At 45.2% G+C, this 27,353-nt stretch overlaps 1 protein-coding gene across 1 annotated transcript in view; it reads right to left on the reverse strand.

The window, feature by feature from the left end:
- Positions 1-27,353, reverse strand: part of ARHGAP10 (Rho GTPase activating protein 10) — a gene marked incomplete at both ends in the record, with an annotated part of 223,928 nt that overhangs the window by 163,052 nt on the left and 33,523 nt on the right. The window contains 2 exons of the mRNA XM_084245750.1: positions 254-315; positions 389-484. Of these exons, the coding sequence (XP_084101876.1) occupies positions 254-315; positions 389-484 (158 nt within the window). The remainder of the gene's footprint in view (positions 1-253; positions 316-388; positions 485-27,353) is intronic.

Here is a 27,353-nt window from a genome sequence, read left to right on the forward strand (position 1 = left end):
GATACAGTGCAACCCACTATTTTGCAGACAAAGCAACAGAAGCTTGGTCTAGAGGTGCAGCAACACGTCTGAGATCTTACCACAGCCAGTACCATTGTGGGACTAGAAATCGGGGTTCTGAAAAACTCTTCTTGGTCTCTTCCCAAGACCTCTGCGTTCCTTGATCCATAAAGACATCAAGTCTTCCACCGAAGCAGTTTCTAAACCCAGACTTTCTCCCACTGAACGTTGGACTTTATATCCCACAACTCACCATAATTTCCCTCTGTTCTTCCAGATTCTTCAAAAAATTTGAAAATTCACGTAAGGAAGCATCTGTAAAGAGAAAGCAATGATGACTCAGTGGTCCAAGCCAAGGGAAGCAAACAAAAATCTCTCATTTCCATACCTATGCAGCGCTCGTCGTCCGTCTCCGCATCTCCGATAAACTCGAATTTAAAGTCTCTGAGTGAATGAGCAAACTTCCGCTGGGCTGCTGAAAGACCTAGAAAGAAAGATGGGAGATTACCTGGGTCCTTGTTTGGAGTCTAGGCTTAAAGAAAATCTATTCCTCTTAAGACAAAGAGTCGTGGTGCTCTCCTCCGCTTAATGTGTGAAGAGACTCCATAGCTCTTTGGCCAAGGTGCCTTTCATCTTGAATCTGGTGCCCTCTTTGGGCTGCTTCTGTCCTCTGTGCCACTCTCAGCACAGAGCAGGTGCTGGAGGGATGTTGATTCGCTCCTCCACCCTCTTCTTCCTCAGATCTGACTATTTCACATTATTGCTTACAGCATTTTTTTCCTCTTAATGCCCACTCAGGTCAGGACTTGCTCAATTAAAAAGCTCAGGAACACAAACACCTGATAGCATCCCCAGGGCTTGGTGATCTCTGGCTGGAGGCCAAGGTCTCAAACACAGGATCTCATATGCTCAAAGTCGGCTAACCAGATAGCCTTCCCCAGGGTCAAACTAAACCCAGAGAAACCCAGAAGATTCACAGAACGTTCAGCACCAACAGCAGCAAGGAGGTAACTACAGTCCACACTTAAATGTTAGAATTTGCTCTGCAAAAGGCCCACAGAAGTCCTCGCCATGTTTGACTGGAGATGAAAATACAGCTGATCCTTGAACATGGGATTGAACTGCAAGGGTCCCCTTATACATGGATTATTTTTCCTGCCTGTGGCTTCTCGCATTCATGGATTCAACCATTGCTTGGCTGAGGTTGGTTGAATCTGTGGCTACAGGACCTGAGAATACAGTGCTGACTTAGGGACTTGTGCTCAAGTCCCTAATTTTGATATTTTCAAGGGTTCTGAAACCAATCTCCAAAGATACCAAGACCACAGTTAGTTAAGGTTGGGAATGGGGAGAGAGTGAAAAGTTACATGTGGATATCTGACCATACAGGGTTGGTACCCCAAGCCCAGTGTTGTTCAAGAGCCAGTTAACTATGGAGAAAAAAAATCTAACTTTTAAAACAGGCTAATATTTGCCTTAAAGTCACTGGGCATTTGGTTAACACTCGAGAGAGATATAAAGTAATCTCCATGTTACAGTGAGAGTTTAAAGCTCAGGAATGTAAAATAATTTGTCCCAAGGTGTACAGCTACTACCACAGGTTGGATTTTACTCCAGAGCCACTGTCCACAGCCCAGGCCCTGTCCTGGGACAAACCCAACCCTATTCCTAAGCAAAACAGCTGCTCAGTGACTCCTCATGCCTATGGTTCCTTATCTCAGAGCAATGAATATTAACAGGCTGCGTCAACATGCAATTTTACATCAAGCAACTTGAAAAGCTGAAAAAACTAAAATATAGTCCAAAACTGCTGATCCACATACTCACACAAAAAATAAATATGGACAAAAAAGTGAAGCAAGCAATGTCAAAAATGAGAGCTGTTTTCAGTAAGAAGCTAAAATAGTAGGAGTAATTTTCTTTTTTATTCCAGTCATTATATGATAGCTCACAAGGAATGAAAGCCAAAGATTCTTACATTGACATTAAAAAAATAAAGTAACAATTTCTATCCAGAAAGACTCAAATGAAGAACGCTAACTGAGCAGAAAATTCACATAGGCGTGTTCCATATCACCACCCACCCCTACCTATTTTCACTGCTCTCTTGAAATACCTTCAAGGCTGTGTATATGGGTGACACCACTCCCGAGCATGCACAGAAAGACAGCTAACTAAAAAGAAGTCATGTGACCTGCACTTTTCATAGAGTCTCCCAGGTTGGAATTTTTAAGCCATGTATCTACAGACTGATGGACGACAAAACACAGGCCATGCGAGCTTTCCTGGGGTAAGGAGAAATGGAGCCAGATTTGATATCTGCTCATCAAGACATAGGACACCACGTGGACAGACCCAACCTCACTGTCAATCTGGGTCTGGAGAACCTCCAGACACTGGCACTAACTGCCACTGTTCGCCCACGAAGATCTTCAAACAAGGAAGTAGCTTCTCACCCCATCATCAGAGACCGTGGACTAGGAGACACACACGAGCCCCTGGAGGGACGGAATAGCGCATCTCGCTTCTCTGGTGGGTCCACTTCTGCTCTTCAGTTATCAGCCTGGTAACGAGGATGGAACCACGCACTCTCACAACTTCCCCTGCCACCAGTCAAAGCACAAACGGGGATACTTGAAATGTCCCATGTTCTGTCATTCTAGGCTTGAACATAAAAACCCAACCCAAAGAAATGAACCTGTCTCATTATGAAATTTGAAACACACAGGCCCCTTCACAAACTACAGTGGCTTCTAGAACTTTTCTCAAATAGGTAAATTGCACTTAGCCGCTCACATTCCTTTGCATGTAGGGACGCAAATAACTAGATTATCAAACATGCCACAGCTAATGCCAAACAGCTCTGCCACCCATTCTGCATATCAAAACACGTACCAAATTCCTCAGTGTTTTGTTGGGAGCCACACAGGGGACAGACTCTAAGAACTGACTATCTTCCATGCCAGACTCCTGCCAAGGAAATGCTGCTGATGTTAATGTAAGTAACGTGAAAGGGAAACAAAATTCCTTAGGCTGACAGGCCGGCTTCACAGTGTCCTTGCTTTCCAGGCCTGCAAAGCCGGCAGCAGCACTGAGCACAAAGCAACGTGGCCTCTCCATTAGGGTCAAAGCGTCAGTCAAGAGGTGATGGTACACGGGTGCACTGGTGAAGGAAACTCTATGGGGACTACATCTGGGGGGGTGGGGGGTAGCAAATATGGTTTAAAAATGAACAATGATTTAAAATATATATATATATACACACAAAAATAAAACATTTAAAAAAATAAAGTGTCAGTCAAGAAAGAAAGGAGATAGCCCACTTCACAGATTAAAAAAAAAAAAAAAAAAGAGGCACAAACATCTCCCAAGCCCTGAATGCATTACTGGCCAGTTGAGGCCCAAAGGCCAAATCACAAGCTGTTCTGCAAGCAGCTCTAGGCAGCATGATCTCCACAACTGCTAGGTTAAGGCGTTCCTGGCCCTAACTCTCCAAGTCCAGTTTAACTGCACTGTCCGTGAAGTGAGATCTTCTTAATCATAGAATAAGCAATGTCTGCAGCCACCAAATGATTTGAATTGGCAAATGCATGGGGTGAAAGGAAAACAAGCTGAGTTCATGAGGCATATGCCTCAAAGCAAAGGCATACACCCTAAGCGCAGGCCTCGGAGCCAAGATGGCATGGAACAGACAAGCACATACTGTTAGTGAAATGAACATCTCGTGACGAAGAACTCTCCAGGAGGAAGTGAGTTGCTCACAACTCACTTTTCACTCTCATTCACTACAGAGAATCCCACAGGGGTCCCACACTGGACATCATCACCCAAACTTCACCCCTCACCATCCCGTCTCTCACTGCACACTTTCAGCACAGGCGGAGAGCCCCAGGGTGGGGCACCGACTACAAAGTCCAGCCCCCACAGCGGCTAGACGAGAGGTGGGTGCTGGCGATCACCTCACCCACTGGTGTTCAAGCTGTCCTGGGCCACGGATTCCCTGTGTTCAAGGAAAACCTTATTTACAGAGTGACAGCTAATATACAGAAATCCTATTTACATGACATCAGGAGACTAGGAGGGAAACCTGTGCAGTCAGCAAACTACAGGACCCCACGGGCCTTGCCTCTCTGCCCCAGCTGGCGGAGGACACATCTTGGTGGGGCAGCCCCCTCCGAGGATGCATAAGGGGTGCTGGCTCTTGGTCAAGGGCAAGTGCACACGAGCTGGTCAGCAGACCACTCTTACCCAACTGCTTTTTCGTTGTTGTTTCAGCATAAACCCATTTTGGTTTTTGTCAGTGTAACAGCTGCTTTTTTGTGGTCAACAATAGTAAGAGCAGAAGAAACGGCTAGCCCTTAGCAATAGTTACCTACAGCTGCTATGACTAAGCACCACAAGTGTGACAACTTAAAGTAATACAAACATTATTTTACAGTTCCAGAGGTCAGAAATCCCATTGCCTGTGGAGACTCCAGGGGAGAATCTATTTCCCTGCCTTTCCCAGCTTCTAGAGGGGCCTGAAGTCCATAGCTCGAGACCCCCAATCACCAAGTGCATCGTTCTGACCTCTGCTTCCATCATCATTTCTTCTCCGGCTCTTCTAAGATCATCATCACAAGGGGGATGATCGGACGATCCAAGATAACCTCACCATCTCTCTTATTTTCTGGCCATTATGCAAACCCGGTGGAAGTACCTACCACACCTTATAAAGCCAGGTACTCTTCTGACCAGTTTACACTGATCCCTTCAAGTATCACAGCAACTCTAAGAAGCTGATACTATTACTATGCATGTCACAGAGGAAGACAGTGACATGCAGAGGTTAAAGAAGTTGCCCAAGATTTCAAACAGCTAGTAAGTGGTAGAACCAAGAGAGAACCAAAGATTCTCAGGGAGGGCCTCCCCGGTGGCGCAGCGGTTGAGCGCTGGGTTGCGAAGCTGCCCGCAGCCTCTGCAGCGCCGGTTCCATCCAGCGCCGGTTCGATCCCCAGCTGCTCCCCGGCCTCCTGGTGAGGGTCCCACATGGCGCGCAGACCTCTCCTGCCACCCGCTGCTCCCCTCAGCAGTGTACTTCGGTCCTTCTGCCTGCTCTGCTCCCCGCTCTGGCTCTGGTGAATTCTCTCACCCTCCCGCGCTTCTGACTATACCCAGTGCTTGTATAAATAAATAAATAAATAAATAAATAAATAAATAAATAAATAAATCTTTAAAAAAAAAAGATTCTCAGGGAGAGGTAGGTTAAAGAATAAATAAATAAATAAATAAATAAATAAATAAATAAATAAATCAATCTATCTTTAAAAAAAAAAAAAAAAGATTCTCAGGGAGAGGTAGGTTAAAGAATACTGCTGTACAGTCCCCCAAGAGACTGCCCCCGACAGAATCCAAACTGAAAATCACAACAGTCTCATCACAACTTTGATCTACTAACTCAATTCCACACATCTAGTTCAAGGAGATGTCGAACCAGAATCTGGGTCTTAGTGCAGAATCCTAACCTTAGGATGGTCTGGGAAGGCCCCGGAAGACAGTAACAGGTGCAGTGTGAGCGAGGAATCCGTGGTCCCACAGGACAGCATGTCCCAGGGGAAGGCTGCAAAGGGTGTACACACGAGCACTGGAATTGTGTATGGGGGGAGGGAGGAGGGGTTGTTGTGATAAGGTTCAGGGGTGTGTGCATGTATGTGTGTCATTGTGGTAAGATTCTGGGATGTGTGCATATTGTGGCAAGCTGTGGCGGTGCGTGGTCTGGGGGAAGGAGAAGTACTTAATGAACATTCAGGCCAAAACTCTCCCGACAGCCTCCCGACGGCCACCTTCTCTAGTCACACTTGACAGAAAACAAGAGGGCCTGCCTGGCCCCACAATCAGTGTAACGACAAGACTGTGGGAATGAGGATGGCGTGGCACTCCCAATAAGTGTCTAAATCTGAGCACCACAAACGGATGGCCCTTCAGACTCATGTTATTTGTCCATCCCTCTCATTAGAAGTTTAATGTCAATCTGTCCAACTGTCTAGTTACCACTGGCCCACTACTCCCTACTGTCTTCTATGCATTGGTCTCACACATTTTAAGTAATTGCTTAATCCCTGGGGGTATTTTAGAGCGAGTAGAGGTTTCTCTCTAAAATAAAGAATTCGAGCAGGGAATGTAATCTTAGAGACCATCTAGTCTAACAATCCTATTTTACATAACAGAAATCAAAGGCATCGTGTGGGGTTATGAAAGGAGAAAGGCTCTAGACCTCCACAGACAGAGCTTCCAACACCCCCTCCTCCGTGTTTGTAGAGTTGTTCCTATTTCCCTTTATTATAAATGAACTAGTGTCTCCCCTCAAAAAGAAAAATATTCCTTTGTTGAGGTCCTCCCAGTGTCTCAGACTGTGACCTTATTTGGAGATAGAAGTAATCAAGTTAAAAAGAGGTCACCAGGGCAGGCCCTGCTCCACAATGACAAATGCCCTTCATAAAAAGAGAAATCTGGACAGAGACATACCTCTAAGGTGAAGATCATGTGAGGAGACACAGGGAGAAGAAGTCACCTACACGCCAAGGAGAGGCCCAGAACAGCCCCTTCCCTCACCACCCTCAGAAGGAACCAACTCTGCTGACACCCAGATGTTGAACTTCCAGCCTCCAGGAACTTAAGACCATAAACTTCCACTGTTTGTCACCCAGTCTGCAGTATTTTGTTACAGCAGCCACAGCAAACTAAAACACCAGGATTGTTTGTAGAAAAATAGGGTAACCCTGGGGTTAAAAGCAATATACAGAAACACAACTGGCAAGTACTATATTCAACAGATTAGGAACATTAAGTTCAATGACACATAATATTATTCAAACATTTTGGTACTGCCTGTAGTGACTTAGTCAACAAAGTGGTTTCCAAAATGTCCAAAGAAAGGACAAACACAAAGAGAAGCAAAACCACAAACAGGGGATAAAGTCAACACAAGGTACCTTGTCGCCCACAGTAGAAGCTTGAGGCCCAAAGCAATACCAGCCAGAAACAGGTGACAGGTGGCAGGCAGGCTTAGTGAGCAAGAGCTGCTCTGCCCTGGGAATCCCTTTCATGGCACAGATGAGGGAAACTTAGTTGCCAACCAAAGTCACGAGCTACTACACAACTCCCCCATTTCTCTCAAAAGCTGCAGTATTTATTTTCTTTAATATTTTTAAAAGTAAAACAAGACTCCTCCCATAAGGGACCAAAATCTCCTGCCTTGCCTCCCAATTTAAATGAGGAACAAGGAGCTGAAAGAAATGCCCAGGAAATGACCTGCATCCACCAAGCACTCCGCACAGCCCAAGGGGCCTAGGAAATAGTAAGGGGGAGGTGCAGGGCAAGGGAGTGAGTCCATCACCTCCCAGGGGAGAGAGCGCCAGCACACCCCACACAGGAATGGCGAGTCCAGGTGACAAGCTCCATGGGCGCTGAATGGAAGACAAACGTGAATTCAGGTCATAAGGAGAACACAGCCAGTAGGATCCACTCAATCCACAGCCTCTAAATATCTCTTGCACACACAGGTCCAGATCGCCTGAAAACTAGCCATGTTCAAAGCACCCCATAAGTTGTCCCTTGGAAAAGTCTCATCACAAAAGGCCTCAGCATGTGGTGTAGCACAGATCTGGGCTCCCACTAGTGTCACCAGGGAGTGGCTGGACGACCCTGAGCAGGTGACAACTTTTCCAAGCTTCCCTCACTTCACTGACAACTCAATGTTATACAACGAAGTGTAGCAAAGGAAAATAATCAGTCAAAGATTACTAAGTTACCCTGTTTGGGGGACACAGAAGGACAGAGAACTATAAAAAAGGGGAGTCAAGAGAGGATGCCAACTCAAGGTGAGGAGGGAAATTACTGTATTTTGGGTGTCTTTGGAAAGTAGCAGATTAAACAAATTCTGGAGGCAGCTGAGGATAAAGGTCAAGTGCAGAAATTATAATAGTTATCTGCAGAGAGGGAATAAAGTCAAAGAAAAAGTACAGAACATCTAGCCCTAAAAAATAAAGAATTAAACCTTGAAGAACACTCAGGATTGGAGAAAAGAGGAGGCAGAAGATGACCGAAAGGCAGTGGTAAAACTGAACATCCAGGCAAAAAGTGACCAGGATAATGAGGGTTCCAAAACCCCATCCAGCAAGAAACCATTTTTTTAAAGATTTATTTATTCATGCATACAAGAACCGGGGTACAGGCCAGAGATTGGGGGGTTGGAGGGGGTGAGAGGATTCACCAGAGACAGAGTGGGAAACAGAATAGTTCAGACTGACTGAAATACACTGCTGAGGGGAGCAGCGGGTGAGACAGGAGAGGTCTGCCGCGCCATGTGTGATTCTCGCCCACCAGCCGGGATCGAACCCGTGCTGCAGAGGCTGTGGACAGCTTCACAGCGCTGCATTCAACCACCTGTGCCACCAGGGGAGGACCAGAAAACCATTTTAGAGGTGTACACCTATCCCCCTAGATATAGTGTTGTAAGCCAAAATTATCTCAATAAAAGAAAAATGCAAATTTTAAAGCTTTTTAAAATTTTTTAAATAATCAAGTGAAATACAGTTTAAAGATTTAAATAAAACCTAAAGAAAATAAAACACAAAACTCCCAGAAGAAAATTTGGGGAGAAAGCTCCCTAACATGGGTCTCAGCAACGATTTTTGGGATAAGACCCCTAAGGCACGAGCAACAAAATCAACAATAAGCAAGCGGGACAACATCAAACTATCTCTTACACAGCAAAATAATCAACTAAACAACAGAGCAACCATATTATCTAACAAGGGGCTAATATACAAAAACAAAGAACTCATACAACTCAATAGCACAAAAAATAATAATCCAATTTTAAAATTATCAGAGGGTTTAAACAGACATTTTCTTTACAAAAGAGAGACCCAAATGGCAAACAAGTACATGAAAAAGTGCTAAACATCACCACTATGGAAATGAAAATCAAAGTCATAATAAGGTATCATCTCAAGTAATTTATAATGGTCATCATCAAAGAAACAAGAGATAATAAATGCTTACAAGAATATGGAGAAAGGGAACCCTTGTATATTGTTGCTGGAAATAGAAATTGGTGCAACCACTATATAAAATATTCGGGAGGTTCCTCAAAGATTAACAAACACAACTACAGTATGATCTAGCAATTCCACCTTGGGGTATAGATGTGAAATAAACCAAAAAATAAAGAAGAGATATCTGTACCCTCACGTTCACTGAAGCATTATTTACAACAGCCAAGACATAGAAACAACCTAAGTGTCTATCAACAGACAAATGGATCAATAACTTGAGGCAAAGAAATACCATGGAATATTATTCTGCCATAAAAAAGGAAATCCCACCATTTGCAACAACATGGAAGGACCTTGAGGGCCCTGTGCTAAATGAAGTAAGTCAGACACAGAAAGACAAATACTATGAAATAATGCATGTGTGAAATCTTTTTCAAAAATCAAGCTCACAGAAAAAGAGATCAGATTTTGATTACCAAAGGAAAGAGGTAGTGAGTGGTGGGATAAGATGAAGGTGATCAAGAGGTATAAACTTCCAGTCGTAAGGTAAATAAAAACTGGGGATGTAACATAATACATGATAACTATAGAACACAACTGGACAGTATATTTGAAGGTTCCTGAAAGTAGATCCTAAAAGTTCTCATCCCAAAGGAGGGGAAAAAACTTTTTTTCTTTTTATATATATATATATATATGAGATGATGGATAGTAACTGAATTTACTTCAGTGATCATTTCACAATACTAAATCAATTGATTATGCTGTACACTTTATACAATACTGGTTGGCACTTACAGCTCAATAAAACAATGAAAAATGAATCAATCTTGGGAAAGTTGAGTCATCACTTCAGTTCATGAATTGAGGGACATTAAAAAGGTGCACCCCCCACATATTCCCAATGTAAGTAGGAAGTTAAGGGGAGGGGATCTGGTGTAAGGTACAGCACAACTTGTTAAGTTATGACAATTGGCTGCCCCACTGCAGGCATTACAAGACATCACCACCCCTTATGTTACAGCGACACCTTACTGAAGATGGAGGTCAGAATAGTGGTGGGAAAAGGTACTGTTCAAAGCTAACATTCTTTGATTCCAAGTCAATTAAACTGTTGCTGAATTACTGGCATTAATGTTAGTATTTCAATTTTAGCATCACAACACAACTATGGATTTAGAGAACACAAGTTTGAATATTTTAACCATCACCTTATATAGGTTGTTTGGGAAATTTTACTACAAACCTCCCTGGTGGCACTAAAGTCTCCACACTATCAAGCTATTGCCAGCCACTGGGGCATGAGTTTGATCTCCAGCCAAGGAGCTGACCCACACAGTGCAGCAGACCTCTCTTGTCTCACCCACTGCTCCCCTCAACAGTGTATTTCAGGGGATCCACCTGTTCTGCAGCCCACTCTGGTAAATCCTCACCCCCCTGCACATCTGGCCTAGTCCCCAGTTCTTGTATGTGTAAATAAATAGGAATAAATCTTTTTTAAAAAAGAAATTTTACTCCAAATTCTACACAACTGATTCAAGCATAGAGATTACCCACACGAGAGCTTTACCATGAGTGATGGGAAAAGTTCTCCAAAGTCCAGTATGTTTAATTCTCTTCTTCCATATAGGGATCAGAGACTTTCATTTTCTATAAGATTACGTAAGTAGAGAAGAGCAAGAGAAGACAGAAGCAGAAACAGATGAACAAATGCACAAAGTGAGTGGGGGGAGACTTCCTACCCAAATGACCTTAAACAGCCAGACTTTATTTAGTACTATTTACTTATACCACATTCTTGCTGTGGGTGGAAAGTCTCAGGGAAAGACGTAAATGCCTCCCTCTTCCCATCTCAGATCACCAGTTTTGGATCCTATTTTCTTTAAAACACTGGAGATTTCAAAAACAATTACAAATAACCCAATGGCGAACTTCTGGATTTCTCCATTTCTACAGCTCTGCAGTAGAGGGAAAAAGCTTCTTGGGGAAATAGTGCACTGAGTATCTAATGCCTGTAGAGGACACAAAGATAACCCAATAAAAGCCACAGAGAATGCTAAGTTATGGCATTAATTTGTTGGGAGGTGCCACCAATCTAATTATATTTTTTACTCCCTTTGAAGTAGACTGAATAATGTTGATAATCATCAGTGATAGAATTTTATTTTGCAAAACGGGATATTTTGTTAGGTCATACATAAAAACAAACAGTATACAGTAAAATGGAAGGAATGTTACTTTTGAATTTTTCAGAAATGATTAGTGTTAAAATGAGGAATGAACAGCATGGCATCAGTCTTGGTCAACAAAATCTACAACTGAATTCTTTTGTATTCCAATAGGTTCTCCATTTGGGGTATAAATTCTTCAATGTGTTAATGTTATGAAGCCCAGAGGACAATAGTTCCTATCTAGGTAATTCTCTGTCTCTGTTGCCCGCTATGAAACAAGTACTAGATTCCTCACTAGCAGCCTACTTCTAGTCTAGATTCTCGAAGTAACTAGCAGTGGGACCCCTGGGCCAGTCACTTCACCAGAATGGCCCTCAAGTCTCCTCACCTATATAGTAAGACAGCTCAATGGTATGAGCTGAACACAGAAAAAATAATTACTAAACTTGCATGACAGTTTTCATTGCTTTCAAAATGTCAACATTTCAGAATGAATGACTAGGGACAAGATAGTATATACTTATTTCTCTCTGCTCCTCCCTGCTAACCATGACAGATCTACAAAAGTGAAAAAGACAAACAAAGGAAAATTCTGAAAAATCTAAGAAAATAAAAGAAATGGTTTATTATTCCAGAACTGGAGAAACCCACAAAGAGGTTCCTGTATCCTTCCCCCTGAAGGAGGCCACATGGACTCCCCCATTTCCCAACCTCCATCCAAATAAGAGGAGCCATGCCCAGCAGGCTCACCCCTTCCCCAGAAGGAAGGAGAGGCCCTCTGGAAATATCAGGAAAACCTTCCACCTTCCAAAAGGGGGGCTTGATCTAAAGTCCTGCCAAAAACAAGCAACTGGTCTCCCCTAGTTGACTCAAGGGTAGTGGACCCAGTGAGAAAAACCCAGGCATACATGGCGCAGCCAAAAGTCTTTGGGGTCGCATCCTGAGACTCCTTTCCCTTGCCCATGACCTTGGGGAGGACATGGGACCCCAGTTAAAAGCTCTCACCTCAACAACTGGCCAGATCAAAAAGACTCTCTGTCCCCCACAGGCAGGGAGATCCCTCCTCAAACAGGAAAGTCCCTACTTTCCAGGGGCCTAAAATCTACCATCCTCAATGACAGACACCAGTGGCCCAGCTTAGGGAAACCCCTTCCACAGCCAATACCATCAGGGAGCAATACAAGCTCTAGCAAACCTGAACCAAGCAGGTAAAATAACACCAAAAAGACTCTGAAAACTAGCCTGTTGCTGGAACCACAGCCCACCAATGGAGGTCGGCACCCATGTGCTAAACGAAAGAGTGACTGCTTGTTACAACAAAAGGCTGCAATGGAAGCCAGACTATCCTGACATGTACAGACTAACCAGATGCAACAGATAATCACGTCACACTAAGGACCAGGAAAACCACAACTGGAATGAGAAAAGCCAATCAAATGATGCTACACCTGATAATAAAGCAGATATTGAATACCTGCTTTAAGAATTTTATTTTTTTTTTATTCTAATTCACATCTTTTTTTTTTTAAAGATTTATTTATTTATGTATACAAGAACTGGGTAGGGTAAAGGCCAGAGGTGTGGGGGGTAAGAAGATTCACCAGAGACAGAGTGGGGAGCAGAACAAGCAGATCTACTGAAACCCACTGCTGAGGGGAGCAGTGGGCGAGACAGGAAAGGTCTGCTGCGCCATGTGGGTAGCTCCCTGGCTGGGGATGGATCATACTGCAGTGGTTGTGGATAGCTTCATAGGTTGTGTCTTAAGCCCTTGTGCCACCATGGAGGCCCTGTTTTAAGGACTTTAAAGCAAAAGTGCTTCAAGTTCAATTAAAAGTTTCAAGCTAATGGAAAAATACAAAATCTCAACAAGTAGAAACTATAAAAAAAGAAACAAATGGAAACTATAAACAAGAAATGAGAGTACCAAATAAAAACTCACTTGATGGTCTCAGCAGGATGACAGTGATGACAGAGGGCAGAATCCGTAAACAACAGAACAATCTAAACTGAGAGAAAATCAGGTGAAAATATGAGCCCAGCCTCAAGGACAGCAGGATGAGGAGAGACACACCATGAGCGTGAGAATCCGAGGAGAGGAGTGGAATGACATTTAAAGAATATTCAAAGAAAACCTCACAAATGTAGTGAAAGTCACAAACATACAGGTTTACGAGGCTGAGCAAACTCCTGAATCAGGAAAACCCCACAGAAATTCAAGACTCCCTGGATAGCAAGGCTGAGGGTGGACGGTAAACTATCACATCCTGGCTAAACACTGAAGGAAAAGATCTTGGAAAGAGGCAGAGGAAAATGACATTCCATAGAAGAAATGCCAATTCAAATGACAATGGATTGCTCATCAGAAACCACGGAGATCAGAGAAAGTAGCACATCTTTCAGCTCCAGGTAGCCTACTTCAGGCTCAAGGGCCTAAGAAAATTAATTACGCTCCCCCAAAGCACGAAACCTAGCAGTATGAAGGCCAACCCTGAGAAGACACACCCACAGATCCGAAGACAGACACATCCACAGATCCTGGATGCTGGCAGGTGTTCATCTGGCCCCTCCCACCCAGAGAGCACCAACTCCCTGCCAGGCCCCAAGGCTGTAAAGCACAGCTGAGGCGGCTCCCTTGTCCTGAAGAGGAGGCTATGGAGGACTCCCCTGGGGAACCCAGCTGCAGAACCCATGAGCACCCCCTCAGCAGGCCCAGGGGAGAACTGCCTTGGCCAAAGGGGTACACTTGGGGCTGTAACAGAACCAAGATGACCTAATCACAAGGTTTCATGGACAAAGAGAAGATCCCAATAGGAGCAAAAGGGGAAGAGTAAGAGCATCGCCCGCTCTTACAGGGCATTTCCAAAAGACAAGTAGAGTCTGCAATAGACCTGCCACCCCCTCCCTCACCCTCCCCTTGAGCAGCTCCCAGGGAGGCCCTGGGGGTGGGGGTCATATTTTATTAGTGGTTACACTACACAGAACCAATCACAGTCAACTGCAAAGAAACTGGAAATTTTAAAAACACAGTTCAAATACTAAAGCTGGATCTTTTTTTTTTTTTTATAGAGGCATGCTTTTATTTATTTATTTGTTTGTTTGTTTGTTTGTTTGTTTTGTTTATACATGCACTGGGTACAGTCAGAAGCACGGGAGGGTGAGAGAATTCACCAGAGCCAGAGCGGGGAGCAGAGCAGGCAGAAGGACCGAAGTACACTGCTGAGGGGAGCAGCGGGCGGCAGGAGAGGTCTGCGTGCCATGTGGGACCCTCCTCCGGTGGCCGGGGAGCAGCCAGGGATCGAACCGGCGCCGCAGAGGCCGCGGGCAGCTTCGCAACCCAGCGCTCAACCGCTGCACCACCGGGGAGGCCCTAAAGCTGGATCTTTTTATGGGCAAGCGTAAAGGGTAACAAGCGAGAAAGCACCCAGAATCCATCAGCAGGGTACGGCCACGTCTAGTGCTGTGTGCTTCTGAGACAGAGCACCCGGGGATAACAGAGGGCATGTTTTCAGAAATCTCCCAGTTGCACCAGGATATGTTCATTACTCTCTACAGGACCTTGGCCCACTTCACCCTCTCAGCATCCACTTTCCTCATCTATAAAGTGGGCTCATGGGAAACTAGACAACGATGGAAATGAATAATCTACAACTGCACACAACACAACAAAACAACACAGATTCTGTATGTTTCCATTTCTGGATAATAAAACTTGCTAGCGGAAGTCAAGGGAGCCTGAAGGGGGCTTCTGGGGCATCTAGTGTAAGGATTATTCTTGCTCTGGGTGTATTCAATTCGTGGAAGGCCAGTTGAACACACAGCAAAGTGCACTTCTGGATAATATGCTAGATTTCTATAAAGAGCTTTTTAAATGGTGATAATTATAGGCTCCTTTTCATAGGGACGTTGTAAGAATTTAAATGATGTAGAGATTAACTATATAAAATGTTTGCTGCCTAATACATGGGTGAGCATACAATAAAGATTAGCTACTCCAGTAACGCTCCCCATGCTGACCGCATGAGAAGCTCTATTAAATGATGACTGAATTAACAAATTCCTCGGGTGAGATGAATCATGTCCAACCTCGGCAATCCCAAAATTACTTTGAAAATTTACTACTGCACTGGTTTTGCACCCCACGAATTTGTGTTCAAACGTATCACTTCCCTGCACTTACACCTCCCTGGGGGCACACAGTGCAAGTATCTGTCACAGGACACAGCACAGCAAAGATACTCAATAAACTTCTGATGATGCTGCAATTTGGAGCACGTTCTAAGCATGGAAGAATGATTAGAAAATCGTAGAAATCTTAAAGTGCAAAATGGTATTTCTAAGCTTTATGTTTTTAATGTGTTGAAAACTTCCCTTGTAGGTGAATTTTAAGTTTTGCTCAACACACACAAGTATTTCTACTTGTTCACACATTCCTTCATTCTGAAAATACCCTGGTATGCAAAGGTGCATAGGATCAGACTCCCTCTTTCCAGGAAGCTGGCTCCTCAGGGAGAGATGTGTCAACAGCCACAGATGTGTTTCTGACACACCTCAGCCAAGGGACATCATGGACCAGGGGTAGGTTTTTGTACTCATTTTCCTGGACTTGGTAATTCCTGGAAAACCTGGGCATGTGAACCCCAGGAACTAAAAGAACACCTGTGTCTCGTGATTTTAGAATGAAGTCAGTACTTCCATCCCCTACCCAGGGCGCAGCTGAGATAACAAACGTCTCTGGATTTCTGAGTTGGTGGGCAGCTTTTGCTGGTCCAGTCCTTCACCAGATGAGTGAGATCTGGGGGAAGATCCCAGATCCAACTCCTTGCACAAGGCCTCGTTCTCTCTCCCCACATCAGCTCTAAAACTGCAAACCGCTTTGGGCTGCCTCTGCTGAACATCCAAGCAGTGTACTGCTCAGGAGCTAGGTCTTTTCTTCATGGTCAGATACCAGGTATTTTCCTAATTTTTTAAATAATCACAGCTCTGCTTCTAATCGGATGTTTGTTACATTTTATCCAACACTTCAAAGTATTTTATAAACTGAAACCCTTGTTCTGTGTTTTCAGTATACCTTCCACCAGATCTCGCAAGGTTACCACAGAAAAAGACCAACTGAAAAGAAACTCAGAATCCAAAATTATAAAATGCACAATGAAGACAATTCACCATGAATAAAACCTGTTATAAAGAGCTGGGATTAGACTCACTGTGAATCTTAAATAATAGACCCATGAAAGCAGTAAATGCAAAATGATTACAGACATAAAAGCCAAAATCAAATACACATGAAGACAGACACTGAAAACTAAGTCCACTTGGCCAGTCAGCAAATGTCAGGCTCGTCCCATAAACAACCCCTACCAGCTAGCGAGGCAGGCTCCTGTGTTCCTGCTCTACCCTCCACCCGAGCTGGCACACCACCAGGCCAGGAAACCAAACCTTACTAACCAATCCCACTAAACCAACAAATGTCTATGAATGATGATTTTACACACAAAAAGAACTATAGACTCAGTAAAAGCTCTAGAGTAACCTGGTCCATGGTTTATATAAATGGCATAATTTAGAGGAGGAAAAATGGACTAACAAAGTTAAATGAGCCATCCAACATTTTCAACCCCATCTAGTATTCAAGACACTATCTTGACCATGTCAGCAAATCTCACATATATGGATGCACATAAAAGAATGGTTCGTAGTAACAACAAAAACAATTGTATAAATAACCAAATGTCTATTCAAAGTTGAAAAGACAGGGAAAATGAGTGTACCAAAGTCGATGCAACCACCTGGACCAATCATACTAAAAGTGGGGGATGAGAGAGGCAGACCACACAGAGAACGAGGTGATAAGGAATGATCAAGTTCAGGACAGCATGGGGGGGTGGGCGGAGATGCAGGGGACATTAGATCAAGCACATGCAGATGCTAACTTGTTGGTAATGCTTCAGACTTTGATGAGTTCAAAGGTATTCGTGACATTTAAAATGGAGATAACTGAGTAGGTCATGCATAACTCAATGACTGACAGAGTCAGGAATCAAGAATTATGACTAATTTGTGCCCATTCACCTTAGTCCCACCATCCGCCACCAGTGCAGAAGGAGGGGAGCAGGGTGTGTTACAAGCAGGCAATACACAGAAGCAGCAGCCTGAACGACCAACAGACTTGTGAGAAGATGTTCAATCTTACTGCAATCAGGAAAACACTGTTGTTACTAGAAAGAGTAAGAAATATCTTTCACCCAACAGATGGGCAAAAATTCAAAAATCTGATAATACCAAGAATTAAAGAAGACACAAATCAACAAGATCACAGATCTATTGTGGGGGGAGTGTAAACCCAGCAGACGGTCTGAGTCATAAGATGTGCACAAATAGGGCTGCCCCTGGTGGCCCAGGCAGTTGAATGCCACGCTGTGAAGCTGTCCACAGCCTCTGCAGTGCCGGTTCGATGCCAGCTGGCCGGCGAGGGCCCAACATGGCGCAGCAGACCTCTCCTGTCTCACCCGCTGCTCCCCTCAGCAGTGTATTTCAGTCAGTCTGCCTGTTCTGTTCCCTGCTCTGTCTCTGGTGAATCCTCTCACCCTCCCGCGCCTCTGGCCTGTACCCCATTCTTATATAAAAATAATCTTTAAAAAAAAAAAAAAAAGATGTGCTCAAATAAATACTCGCTGAACACATGAAATAAGCAAGTAAAGTCATCAACAACTATTGACCTAGTCATCTGAATTTTTTTAAAGATTTATTTATTTATGCATATAAGAGCTGGGGTACAGGCCAGAGATGTAGGGGGGTGAGAGGATTCACCAGAGAAAGAGTGGGGAACAGAACAGGCAGACTGAGTGAAATACACTGCTGAGGGGAGCAGCAGGCGAGCCAAGAGAGATCTGCTGTGCCATGTGGATTGCTCCCTGGCCAGCAGGGGATTGAACTCATGCTGCAGAGACTTTGGATTGCTTCATAGTGCGGTGCTTAACCCCTTGCGCCACCAGGGAGGCCCTCATCTGAATATTTTAAAATACATTTAATCACACTTGAAAAAACAGTATCACCATGTGTTGTATTTGAGGGTTCTCACCAAGAGCCCTGTGGGCATCTGTGAGAAATGAATGTCCATTGTTTAAGCCACTCCATCTATGTCATTGTGTTGACGCACCCCAAGCTTAGGCACTAGGATAACAAAACCACAAAAACCCTCTGCTTGTTAAGATTACACCTTCTTAACTGATGATAGAAAACCAAGACTTCAGGGAGGCCTCATAAGCCCCTGCCCAGGAGAGCTGATCAGACTCTACAATCATTTGGATTCTGTCTCTTACCCTGATTTTAAAAGACTCCGTTGCCCTAAATAAAAGAAAAAACCCAGAAAGTCTGGGTTCTGATACCACCAAGCTCTGTGACCTGGGGGCGCACTGAATCTCCATGTACGTGACAACCTCGTCTAAAATGTGAGGTGGGTCCTGGGGACCAAAGTCTTTTCAGTTTCAGAATTAGGATCCTGCACTATTAGGAATTTCTGGGCCCCAGGCCATACTGGGGCCATCCTCAGCCCGCTCAGGCAGAACCCCCGTGCATAGCACGCTACTTTGGTTGGGCAGCCTGAATTCAAGACGACAGTTAAACTGATTTCCACAGAACTGAAAAGCCAGCAGGTAACGCTTATAAAAAGAGTCTCTTTGTCCAGAGTTCACTCCCCAAAACAGTTGGAGCTGCTAAGAGAAGAGGCTGGTCTCAAAAAAACAGAAGTTTTCATTGGTCGCATCGGTTCAGGGGGAAAGTCTTTCCCCGAGAAGGGCCGTGGCTGCTGCGGGCCGGTGCGCTGCCCACCTGGGCGCCCCAGTTATGGCACCTGACAAACATGTGCGGACCTTCCACCCCTGGCCCGGATTTACTCCACTTCAGCCACCTCCCAAGTGCTGTTCATAGCTTACAAGTAAAAACAAAGCACGAATATTTGCACAGGTAAACAAAACATCTAGCTTTCCTGACATCACCGGAACCTACCAAAGCCCTTATGATCACCGTTCCCTACAAGTTCCTCAAACTATTTTTTCTCCCATTTTTTACCCACGAGAAAGATCCAACATACATTTCATTTCTTGAAATAAAACAGACTGTTTATTACCCACTGCTGAAATCCCATGCACAGAACATTCCCAAATGTGTGTAAAGGAATACCCCAGGGGCAGCTAAGGGGGGGGTGTCTTCCCTTGGCACCCCACCCTGGAGTCACTGCCCCCAAGTTCTCCAAGGTTTGGATAAACTTCCAGAATGTTTTCTTCATACTTTGTCTTGACCTCAGGAATACTCTTGTAAAGAAAAACCAAGCTATTAGGGCATCCACATGGGGCCTTGGGGGGAGGAAGCCTGGAAAGGAAAAGCTAACACCTTCAAAGGAAATTCTTGTGAATTTGTTTCATCTCTGGGATGCCTCTTTGGAAGACAAATGCTTAGCCCTGATTCTGCCCTAAGCCCCTCCTCCTAACCCGGTCCCAGGCACCCACCTGATATCGCTGACACCCTCCACACTCCCCTCACCCTTTTTCTAAATCACAGACCCACAGAGAGTGGGTCCTCCGTGAGAACTCCAACCAGGCTGCTGCTGATCTCCCCCGGGTGCCAGGTCTGCTCCCCAGATTGGTGCGTTAGTGTGTGATGTGTTATCAGAAGACACGAGTTATGGCTATTGTTTCACTGTGAACACAGGTGATAGGAAATCAGAGGTCCCTGATCACGTGCCCAGGTGGCTCAAGTGAAGTGACCGGAGGACAACAGGGGAGCTGGTCACAAGCGCAACAGGGAGGCAGTGATCAGGACGTGGGCTCCCCAAGGTCAAAATGCCCAAGAAGAGTCGAGAGGAGAGACCCAAGTGAGGGTTTTTTCTTGTTAATCCCACCCGACAGACTGGTGCCAATCAGTCTCGCCAATTCCTACAGTCTCCCCTGGGCAAAAGCCATTCAGTCTACCCAACAATACCCCAAATCCTGTGGCTGATAAGCCTTTCAAGACCAGCAAGAACCCACACTTGGTCTCCTCCTGCCTGCACCCACCTCACACTACTCCAGTCAAGGGAATGACTCATTTTAACCTTCACAAACTCCATCTTTCCCCTCTGCTGACGTTCTGCTCATGCTGTTTCCTAAATTGAAAATACTCTTCCCTCATCCAAGCCGTTTGTTTAAATCCTGCCTTCACTCATTCAAATATTGAGCCCTGTTGGGCCAAAGTGCCTCCCACATGCGACTTAACAAAGTCATTCCCAGGCCTAACAGAAAAAGCACCTGACCAGCGCCAGCTTCCCTCATGTCTTCTGAGGCCAACGGAGCCTTCTGTGTGAAGCCCTGGACTTCGAGCTAGGTTACCTGTGGAGCAGATAAGATTAGTGAACAAGAAAACTTTATTTGGCCTAAGGAGGGAGCCCTCCAGGCCCAGAACAGGGAAGGAGGGGCTGTGAGAACAAAGGTATGACTTATAAATAGCAAACACCGACAAGAGATAAAGAAGTAAAAAGCTGGGCCTCCCCGGTGGCGCAGTGGTTGAGTGCTGGGTTGCGAAGCTGCCTGTAGCCTCTGCAGCGCCGGTTCGATTCCCGGGCGAGGGTCCCATATGGCGCACAGACCTCTCCTGCCGCCTGCTGCTCCCCTCAGCAGTGTACGTTGGTCCTTCTGCCTGCTCTGCTCCCGGCTCTGGCTCTGGTGAATTCTCTCACCCTCCCGCGCTTCTGACTGTACCCAGTGCTTGTATAAATACATAAATAAATCTTAAAAAAAAAAAAAAAGTAAAAAGCATCCACCACACTGAGGGCAAAGACTGAGGTGTGACCTTGAAAACTGTCATCGATAGAGTAGGGAGAACAGACAACAGGCTGAGCAGAGAAAAATGAGAAGGAAAGCAGAGACTGAATACAGATTCATTTTGTACCCACCAGTTCTCCATCCACACCCCCAATAATCTTAACAGGTCTGGCGTGTTCACGAAAAAATTAACACTAACACAAAAACCAGTTTGAACCCTCCAGCATACACAACCTACATCAAATCTCCCAAAGATTTAGTTTTAAGTTACCATTCTGTCCTCTGAAACATGTAACTTTTTTCTCTTTTGATCCTAAATATGGGAATGAAGAAAATTCTCCCTATAAATCTGAACCACCCTTTCTCCCTGCCACTGGGGGGAACTCAAGTTTTTTTTTTTTTATGGCTGCCTCACAGGGTTCCACTCTCACAGGGCAAATATTTATGGGAGGTCACAGGGCTTGAAAGTGGGTGTCAGCAGATTGACAAAACACACAGTAAGAAACACTCTCTGGTCAACTCTCCACAGTCACATTAATGCAAATCAGTTACTTGATAGGGTGCAGCCGAATGAGAGGGGCTTCCAGGCACTTCAGCCACCCCTGAATGAGGCTAGTTCCACTTAATAGCTACGTTCACACATGATTAGAATTTCCACAGCTCCAAAGACCTCATTTTGGCCTCCCCTACCCTGTCTTCAACCAAAAAATTGACGTTATGGGAAAGGTAACCTGCATATAAAATGAGCAAACAAGCATCTTTCAAAGGCTCCGCCTCAGAAAAATTCTTTCCCATGACAAGAACACACCAACCTCAATTTTCCTTAAATCAGAAACAAGTTAATCCTGTAAAAGGAATTCGTGGGCTCTGTTTTTCACTCCTCTCTTGGGACTTTAGAAATGTATCCAGTGATAAGTTATGAAAATAGGGAGTGGTCTGCATACCTAAAGGATTAAGAAAATGAGCGTCATTTCACAGTCATCTATGAACCAAGGCTTCAGAGTTACTTTAAAGCCTATTGTAACTTTAGAATCTCGGAGTATAATCTCCCTCATGGGAAATGACTGCTGAAAATCCACACTAATTGGCCAAAGTCACAGAGAACCATGAGAGAGGGAAAATCAAATCCATGCCCTCCTCGTACATAGCTGCAATGGACTTACTATCCCACGAAGAGTAAAAAGCTCCAACTTGGCAATGCTGTGCAGTGTGGGGATTGCATGGATAACCTTTTATGGAAGACACAAACCACTTATCCTTTCTTTACATGCAGGGTACCCACACTTGTGTCCATTTCAGGGAAGTCCAAGGAATTCAAGAAGGTACCTAAGATATCAAAAACACCATCTTTGCAACACTCATGTTCTAAAAGTTACACACTATTAATCCAAAGGGCAAGACAGCTTCCCCTTACATCTGACATTGTCACATCATCTTTCAAAAACAGCTGGGAATGTGCATCCATAAAGGCTAAATCTGGGACCAGCAAAATGGAACACTAGATCACGGACACAGCAGGCAGGAAACAAGTCATCCTTAGAAAATTGGGAGATCTGGGCCTCCCTGGTGGTGCAGGCAGTTGCGCGCAGTGCTATGATGCTGTCCATAGCCTTTGCAGCACGGGTTCGATCCCAGCCAGCAGCGGAGACATCCACACGGTGCAGCAGACCTCTCCTGTCTTGCCCGCTGCTCCCCTCAGCAGTGTATTTCAGTCAGTCTGCCTGTTCTGTTTCCCACTGTCTCTAGTGAATCCTCTCACCCTCCCTCACATCTGGCCTGTACCCCAGTTCTTATATGCATGAATAAATAAATCTTAGAAAAGGAAAGAAAATTGGGAGGCCTCCCTGGTGGCGCAGGCAGCTGAGCGCAGGGCTGTGAAGCTGTCTGCAGCCTCTGCTGTGCCAGTTTGAGCCCTGCCGGCCTCAGCACAACCCACATGGTGAGCAGACCTCTCCTGTCCCGCCCTCTGCTCCCCTCAGCAGTGTACCTTGGTAGATCTGCCTGTTCTGTTCCCCGCTCTGTCTCTGGTGAATCCTCTCACCCTCCCGCGCATCTGACCTGTACCCCAGTTCGTGTATAAATAAATAAATCTTTTTTAAAAAAAGAAAAGAAAATTGGGAAATCTAAAAAGGCAGAACTCTGCCATGTGGTTTTATTTTTAGATTTAGTGAGACTTCAAAATGCATACAACTCTCAAGCTTCAACCTGATGTCTTAATCCTCAAGGCTCCAGGAATCTAAGAGTCAAGGAAAGTCTTCCCCTCTCGCTTAGGTACCATTATCTGAGTTGTACTTACAGTAACACTTTATTTTCTTGACAATCATCCATATACTTCATCGTTTGGGAAGCAACTGTCATCTATCATATTTAAAATATTAAGAACATCCTTCCTGGGCCTATTAAATCTTTAACGACTAGTTGAGCTGAACTCAGAAATGCTATCAAGCTGACCAGGAAGTCCTGACATATGAACTTTCCCAAAGTTTCTTCCTTCCTGTTTGCAAACTGGTCTGACCCCTCTGAGCAAGTTGTAACAAAGTCGGTAATCAGCACCTGAGACCAGGCTGGCATGCGGCATTGAGACATCAGCCGTGGCTGTGCCAATTAACACACAGGTTTTACAAAGCACCTCCGCTTTATTAGGCCCAGCCATCTGCACACACTGTTTCCTCAAAGCCAATTTCTCGGCTTCAGTTCTTACCGTGGTAAGGAGTTTTTTGCTAACAACCCTTTCCAGAAAACAGCATTCTTTAACTAGTAGCTGACTAGTACCCTCGAAAGGCTGACTCACACTGGGTTTCTGGAGAAACCCACTCCAGAAAATGTTAGTTTCATGCTAAAGATAAAATAGGTGTGTAAAAGACGCCGTCGAGCACTCCATGAGGTTATACAACTGTCATCACAATTATGTTCTTCATGAAAATTACACAGCCTAAACACACCCGATACTTGATCTTTCAACCGTACTGTGCAAACAATAAAAGCAGGATTTTCATGGTCAGATATTTCTTTTCTTTTTTTTAATATTTATTTATGTATTTATACAAGCACTGGGTACAGTCAGAATCGCGGGAGGGTGAGAGAATTCACCAGAGCCAGAGCGGGGAGCAGAGCAGGCAGAAGGACCGAAGGACACTGCTGAGGGGAGCAGCGGGCGGCAGGAGAGGTCTGCGCGCCATGTGGGACCCTCCTCCAGTGGCCGGGGAGCAGCCGGGGATCAAACCGGCGCTGCAGAGGCTGCGGGCAGCTTCACAACCCAGCGCTCAACTGCTGCGCACCGCCCGGTCAGGTATTTCTTATGCCCACATCCAGCACGTCCACCACAGTTGTTGTAAATCCAGGGTCCACCAGACATTTGCTCTAGGGCAATGTGGAAAACACTGCATCAGCAGCAAGTGTTTTCTCTTTATTGAAGCTACTGCTCCTTTGTAACCCCTTTGTAGCCCGAGGTCACGAGAGGAATACTAAGTGCTCAGCACTCTTCAGCGACTTAAACAATCACTTATTTCCCAGCAGTTCCAAGTCGAAATCACTCAACTGTTTTTCCACTTAGAAATTCAGATATACATCCTTCTCCCGGCCTCCGCTGTAGTGTGTGTCTCCGGTTTATAGTTGCTTGTTGATTTTGATTTTTACTTTATTATAGTCTTTTTCCTCGATGAAAATGCATACATTGCGCAAAAATGAAAAATGATGTAAAAAAAAATTAAGAAAAGAAATTCAGATATAAATAAATGCCTAGAATTTGGTGATACAGTTACACAGTCTGACTCATTTACTCTACTTCTAAGAAACGGACTGCCATGGAAATACTGAGACACACAGCAAAATGTTTTGCTGTCATTTACAGTCAAAGCGCTGGAGATGAATCAGGATCAGCACCGGTATGTAAGGATACATGAGGTGCACTGACGAGAGGACACACAACCAGCTAATTAACAGTAGTTTTAGTAAAACATATGGTATAGAAAAATCATCCTAATATAACAACTATTATCTTTATTTTTTTTTCTGAGGCAGGAAAAATAGAAGTATGAAGACAGTCTGGAGCCTTGGGAAGGAGGTGGTTAAGGTACAAAGGCAGCTCCCCAACATTTCCTAATGTACAGACGTGACCTGGATGTCCCTGGTGTCCGGGATGAGCCCAGCTCCTGGCCGCCGGGTCCAATCCCAATGTAAATATCACCAGGTTCCGGGTTGGTCAAGAGATTCAACAGTCAAGAGATTCAGCAGTCACCCTACCAACACCCACGAGCTTCTGGGTCCTAAGCAAGGTCACTAACTGTGACTGTGACATGTCACTTAACAACAGGGATATGTCCTGAGCTTTGCGTTGTTAGGCGATGCTATCATTGTGCAAATGTCAGTGTCATTCCCCAGAGCTTGATGGCATCACCTCCTCCATCACTAGGCCAGAGAGGCCAGCCTGCTGGACCACTGTGTACACACAGTTCATTGTGCACTTAAACCTCAATCACGATGTGTGGCCGAACCCCTAAGAGCAAAGATCAGCGGCCTTCGGTGTTACCTGCTATTCCACCCCATGACTATGGCCCGCTCTGGCCACCCACTGGATGAGGCTGATGGTCACTGACCTCAAATGTTTCCTTCTCTCCCTGTACCAGAGGCAGGTGACTTCACCTTCTCAAGTCCCTCCAGGAGGACGAGCAACAGAGCTGTATGGTCCCTGCTGTGACAAGTCACTCGTTCTGCTGTTTCCAGCCTCCCCCAAGCATCAGGAGGCCAGATCCAGAGACCGGAATGAGCATCTCAGCGATGCTGGAAGTGCTGCCCTCTTTACCTCTGGCCAGGCTCCTTCCTCCCTACGTTGACATTTTGATTCATTCTTGGGAGGTCAACTGTCCCTCCCAATAATCTGGCTCAACACAAAATGTATCATGTGTAGCCAAATACAGAGGTAGGGGAGAAAAAGGAAACCTATCGCCTAGCTCCACACCCGCAGAGCGCACCCCAGTTCTCACCCACCCAGGCACAACTCTGCCGCTCAACACCTGAGGCCCTGGGAAGACCAACCACAAGAGCTCGATGGGAAAGATATGATTTTTGGGGAGTTCACAGCTGATCTTTGTTAGCCTTTTAACTGAGCCCCAACTGTTCCACAACCAGCACACATCCCTCTGAAGAAAGAGGAAAAAAAGCTTCTGGGTGTTTCTAAGGAGCAAATCATTAGAAATTGATACAGAAAAAATAAAGGGCTATACCGCAACCCAATACAACTAGATTTACATGGCCAAAACACAAGTGACTTGTACTCACTCTTGGGTAAGACTGTAAAAGTCCAGAGAAAAAAACAGCGAAATGGCTAAGTGAGCTTTTAAACAATATTTCCCCATATAAAGCTCAGGAGAATGGCCTCCCTGGTGGAGCAAGGGGTTAAGACACAACCCATGAAGCTATCTGCAGCCTCTGCAGCAGGCAGTAGATCCCAGGCCAGCCAGGGAGCAGCCCACATGGCGCAGTAGACCTCGCCTGACTCGCCCGCTGCTCCCCTCAGCAGTGTATTTCAGTCAGTCTGCCTGTTCTGTTCCCCGCTCTGTCTCTGGTGAATCCTCTCACCCCCCCCCCACCACCACCACTTCTGGCCTGTCCCCCAGCTCTTGTATGTACAAATAAATCAATCTTTAAAAAAATAAATAAATAAAGCTCAGGAGAAGACAAAGGTCAGTGGGGAGACAAATGATTCCATGTTTAGAATCATGAAAAAGAGACATTACGGACAGAAAAACTGGCAGGCGTGACAATGACCAAGACCCTTCGCCTGGAAGTCAGGATCATCGACAGCTCCTTGGAAGAGAAGGTAAACAGTTTAAACTCAGTTTAAAAATAACAGAAGTTTCCCCCAAAGCAGCGCTGCTCTGATTTCCCCTCCAGTCAATGTAAGTACCTCCTCCAGCTTCCCAGCTGAGGGGGATGCTTGGTCATCATGCTTCCTCTTTCTTTCCTTCTGACTCTCCAAAGTCCACTTCTGCGAAAACCCACCCACCCACTGCATGCGGCCTCCTCCCTTCCCCTTCCGCTACCACGCTCACTGCCTGCAGCCGTCACCCTCCTGTGCTCATCAGATTCTTCAGTGGCTTCTTGCTCCCAATGTTAAAGAGCGAGTCCCAGCTCTGAGCAGGGAGGCGGCTTTCCCCACTGGGGAAGAGCCGTGTGGGAACGGGGACCCCTGAGCTGAGGAGCGCAGTCACCCCAGACACCTGCCCTGCCGGAACACGACCTTCCTGCAGCTTCTCTAGTCCAGCCCTTGGAGCGGCAGCATCAACGCCACCAGGGGACTTAACAGGCACATGAAAAAGCTCACCCCCCTCAGCATCAGGGAAATGTAAATC

Source organism: Talpa europaea (genome assembly GCF_964194135.1).
Source record: "Talpa europaea genome assembly, chromosome: 10".
NCBI lineage: Eukaryota > Metazoa > Chordata > Mammalia > Eulipotyphla > Talpidae > Talpa > Talpa europaea.